Source organism: Cannabis sativa, chromosome X, assembly GCF_029168945.1.
Source record: "Cannabis sativa cultivar Pink pepper isolate KNU-18-1 chromosome X, ASM2916894v1, whole genome shotgun sequence".
NCBI classification, from domain to species: Eukaryota; Viridiplantae; Streptophyta; class Magnoliopsida; order Rosales; family Cannabaceae; genus Cannabis; species Cannabis sativa.
Window position 1 is genome coordinate 54,436,411 of NC_083610.1, and position 5,359 is coordinate 54,441,769.

A 5,359-nucleotide genomic window follows, 5' to 3' on the forward strand; every position below is an offset into this window, starting at 1 on the left:
TGAAACATACATGGTAGTAAATCTAGATCCTGGTAAAATATTTCCAACAACTGGCCTCAGAGCCATTGTAATGATTTACTTTCATGAAATATGAATTAAAACGATGTTATATGTTGATTTGGATGGTTTCATGTGGTTTATGTGCTTATTTGATGATAGTTTAGAAATTGCAATATATGTTACTGAAATATTTTTTTATTTCGATCTGGAATTATTTTTTCTGGAAAGTAGATAAAATAATAATAAATTTAGGCTTTTAGAGAACCTAATTTGAATTTTTTATGAATTAGTTAAGATTTTTTGAAGTTGAACGAAAATATGAGGGTTTGAAAGCACACTCGCGCGCTCGCATGGGACAAAATCCCTTCAGACAAAGCCTTGTCCGAAGCATACCCTTGTCCCGCCCGTGTCCCTCGATTAGATAGGCTGCATGCAGCCTTGATGCTCGGTCAGACACCCCAATTTGCGCGCGTAGGGGTATGCATTGCCTCAAACTTGTTTTCGTCATAACTTTTGATTCAAAAATCGTTTTTCATTGAAACAAAAGCCAATTTTTGGTAGAATTTTGTGTAGAATCTGAATTTTCAATCAAAAATCTAATTGTCAGAATAAAATTAATTTTTAGTTTTTTTAATTAATTAAAATTAGTTTCAGATATTAGTAGGATTTGAATTTTGAAAATTTGATTTCTCACAAAGGAGCCTTATGGTTAATTTTGAAATTTTAGATTATTTTATTTATTTTAATTATAAGATCAGATATTATTTTTTATTAAATTTGAATGATCTTACTTTGATATTAAAATATTATCTTTTAAAATAATCTTGTTCAAATTTCAAAGTTTGCTAACCATATCATTTTTTTTTCAAATTTGTTATTTTTTGAAATATATTTTATTAATTAAAATTATAAGATTAGGAATATGTTAGTGTTATAGTGAGATTTCTCTCACCTAGAAACTCGAGACCAGACTCCTGTTTAGAGGACACGTATACTCAGATTTCCAATGAAAGCTGAGATGTCCATGAGGGACTCCTCGAAGTTTTAAACCTCGCTTAAGATCGAATCAGCGAGAGGCAGCGAGCATGACCAAAGTCTGATCGCATTCAAGACAAGAGAGATGCTCGCATATATCGAACTATGTGCGAGTATCCTCCCCATGTCCGTGTATAAACCTGGAGACCGACTTTCTATAAATGCGAGTTGGTCCTAAGAACCCTGCAGCATTGATAAACCAATATAGACTCGCATGTCTAGGTTCTATCAGCTCGTCATGCGATGTCCACAAAAGGCGACTATCTAAGGACGCAGACATCCTAAACGTAATGATAAACCTGCGAGTTTAACATCGGAATATGAACAGTCAACTCGCAGATTCAGAAGACGCATACCTTGATGAGCTTAGTAACTGCCGTTCATTTATTAATGTTAACGTTGTTTAGTTTAATTATTGTAATTCAATGTGTAAAAACGGATTAATAATGAATGCAATCCTTGTATAACTGATCGGACACCTGCTTTGTATACAAAGGGGTGATCCACCGTGAAATGGCACCTACGAAACTCTTGCTACAGTGAAATCAGCCAACCTCGAGAGACCAATCTGTGAGATATCTTAACCAAGGAACGCAGGCTGATGAAGATCCTGAGCGACGCAATCCTCGCAGTCGACCATCGAGAGACAATGACACAGAATCTGCCTCTTCATCTTTGCATGGTCGTGCACCAAGCAGATACACAAGGTCCGACTCTATAGAGACGCAGCAGGGAGGACACTATCAAGTACATCGAGGTGATCTACCTGATCACCTCAACGCAGTTTTCAGAGCGCGCTCTCGCGCCCCCCATAACAACGAAACATCCCGTGATCCCCTTGCGGGTGATCAAGGTGTAAATACTCACAACAACCCGCCTAGCGCACCGATATCGACTACTGGGGTCACTATCCCAGTGAACCTCGCCGCGGTAGTCGCGACTCCTGCAGTCGCAGCAGTCCCGACTCCTGTGGCTGGAGGAATTGATCAAAGCATGCTTTTGCAAGCTTTGAAAATGCTCGAGCAGCAAAGAAAGCCCATATACAAGCTGCATGGGACCTCTCCTTTCACTACGGAAGTGCGACAAGCTCAACTTCCCAAGGGATTTTGGCTATCCGAATCCCTAAAATATAAAGGTACCTCTAATCCTATAGATTATCTTGAAAAATTTAATACTATAATGGAAGTGGATCAGGTACCACAGCTTGCAAAATGCCGCATTCTCGCGGCAACACTCGAGGAAAACACCCACGATTGGTTTACCCAGTTGCCTGAGGCCTCGATATCGACATGGGAAACCTTTGTCGACTTATTCCTCACGCACTTTCAGGCCACGATGACCTATAGGCCTCCTTATACAACTCTCGCCAACATCAAACAAGAACCCGGTGAGTCTTTACAAGACTATTTTAAACGGTTTAGTGCGGAAGTAACAAAAGTCTAGAAGGCTCCCGAGTCTTCGCTTGTTTGCATGTTGATAACAGGTATTTTGCCAAGAACCGATTTCTGGAAGGAGTTACAAGCTCGAAGGCCAGAATCGCTAGTCGAATTCTTCGCTATGGCTGAACCTCATTCTCTGGCAGAGTTGGAGAAGGGAAAGGATAAGCGTAAATCACTAGTACCACGATCAAGGTCTCGCAGTCCCCGAGGGAAGAATTCCAGAGGCCGAAGCCCGAGAAGACACAGCCCACGGAGACAACGAAGTCCAAAGTTGGCCAAATCTCCTCCCAAGAAGGAGTACTCGCCGAAGAGGAAGGGTGGACCGCGTTTCGTTAATTATACCGAACTCACGGTGCCCCGAGACCACATTTATGCAATTGAAGAGAGGAATGGAGTCTTCAAAAAGCCACCCCCATCAGGGGAAACCGCGACAGAAGAGACCCCAAAAAGTTCTGTATGTACCATAAAGATATTGGTCATACCACTTTAGAATGTTGAGAGCTTATTCAGAGAGGAAAATTTGACAAATATAAGAAGAACGAGGAAGGTCATCCCCGAGCGGATGACAAAGAAGAAAATCAAAGCGCGAGTGGTTCGAGAACACCTCGCAATATCTTAACGATCATCGGAGGGCCCCATATCGTACGAGACTACTGCAAGTCGCAAGAGCGATATGCCAAAGAAGCCAGGGAGAAGCCGCTCACAAATGTAAACAATCTCAGTGAGCGGCCAGAGAAATTGTTTAAAAAAGAATGCGACGACATCACCTTTATGGAAAGTGATGCGAGATGGGTCCATCACCCGCATTCCGACGCATTAGTTATCATCGCCAATATTGGCGGAGATAATGTCCACCGTATACTCGTGGACAATGGAAGTTCAGTGAATCTTTTGAATTTCCAAGCTTTCAAACAAATGGGGTTGCAAGAGAAGGACCTGCGACCCGTGACGTCAAGCATATACGGTTTTACCGGCGACGTCATCGCATTAAAAGGAATGATCAAACTCCCGATCACCTTGGGAACCGCCCTAGTAACAGCCAAGTCAATGGCTGATTTTGCAGTAGTCGACCAGTATTCGGCATACACTGCCGTGATTGGTCGACCACTCTTGAAGGAGATGAAGATCATAACCTCAATCTATCATCTCACAATAAAATTCCCTACTCCCACCGGAGTAGGTTCTGTGCGAGGAGTCCAGTCAGACTCACGAGAATGCTACAATGCAGCAGTCAAGCTCGCGGAGAAAAAGTCACTGAATGTTATCTATTTATTGGAGGCACCACCTCCTCGCCAGGAGGTCCTCAGAATCGAGGAGGTACCACACATGGATGAACCAGATTTGGATCCGAGGGTCCTTGATCATGCCGCAGTAGCCCAACACGCGAAAGACACCATTGAGGTACCTATAGATCCTGTAGATAATAGCAAAGTTTTAAAAATTGGTTCTAAGTTGAATTTTCAACAGCGAGAACAACTAACGACCTTTTTGAAACAAAATCTTAATGTTTTTGCTTGGAAACATTCAGATATGGTCGGAATATCTCCGTAGGTCATGTGTCATTGCTTGAACATTGACCCTGAGGTGCGAGGTGTCCGACAGAAGCACCGTAAAATGGACCCCACGAGGTACCCAGCGCTAAAAGAAGAAGTCGACCGCCTCCTAGCCTGCGGCTTTATACGGGAGTCATTTTACCCCAACTGGTTAGCAAATCCCGTACTCGTGCCCAAGCCTAACGGCTCATGGCGCACATGCGTTGACTTTACAGATTTAAATAAAGCCCGTCCCAAAGACAGCTTCCCCCTTCCTAGCATTGACCAACTTGTTGATGCCACTGCAGGTCATGAACTTCTGAGCTTCATGGACGCATACTCAGGATATAATCAAATCCCGATGTATGAGCCCGACCAGGAGCATACCTCGTTCATTACTGACCAAGGATTATACTGTAATAAAGTAATGCCTTTTGGTTTGATAAACGCAAGTGCGACTTATCAAAGACTTGTAAACATGATGTTCGCAGATCTTATTGGGAACACCATGGAAGTATATGTTGATGATATGCTCGTGAAATCTCAGCACGCGAGAGATCATATCGCCCATTTATGGGCGATGTTCGATATATTGCGTCGATATAAGATGTGACTAAACCCTCTAAAGTGCGTCCTTAGATTCATGGTTAATCAACGAGGAATAGAGGCCAACCCTGCAAATATCAGGGCTTTGGTGGAAATGCTATCACCAACTAAGCCAAAAGAGGTCCAAAGCCTCACAGGTAAAGTCGCTGCCTTAAATCGCTTTATATCGCGATCTTCTGATAAGTGCAAAGAGTTTTTTTAGATTTTAAAAGGTAATAAGAAGTTCCAATGGACCGAAAAATGCGAGGAGGCCTTTCAAGCCTTAAAAACGCATTTGGGGCAACCTCCAATCTTATCAAAGCCCATGACCGGCGAAGTCCTATCCATCTACTTAGCAGTGTCAGAATACGCGATTAGTTCGGTACTAATACGCGAAGATCAAGGACGACAATACCCGGTGTATTATGTCAGTAAACGATTACTGGATGCCGAGACCCGCTATCCCCAAATGGAAAAATTGGCGTTCGCCTTGGTAATATCGTCAAGAAAATTGCGACCTTATTTCCAGGCTCACAGTATCGAGGTCTTGACAAACTACCCTTTGAGGCAAGTCTTAGCAAAACCAGAGACATCAGGGAGGTTGTTGAAATGGGCGATGGAGTTAAGCCAATTCGACATCAAGTATAAACCAAGAACTGCGATCAAGGGGCAAGCCTTGGCAGATTTTATCCTTGAATTCCCCAGCACCGAAGTGGCACTCATAGAAGACAAAGTCGACACTGCTATAGCCAATAGAGAGGCGTGGAC

At 42.8% G+C, this 5,359-nt stretch overlaps 1 protein-coding gene across 1 annotated transcript; it reads left to right on the forward strand.

Moving 5' to 3' along the window:
* The first annotated feature begins 3,389 nt into the window (after positions 1 to 3,389).
* On the forward strand, positions 3,390 to 4,044 carry LOC115725630 (uncharacterized). The gene is made up of 2 exons (XM_061106161.1): positions 3,390 to 3,875; positions 4,003 to 4,044. The coding sequence occupies exons 1-2, from the start codon at positions 3,390 to 3,392 to the stop codon at positions 4,042 to 4,044; spliced, it is 528 nt and encodes a 175-aa protein (XP_060962144.1).
* Positions 4,045 to 5,359: the final 1,315 nt, after the last annotated feature.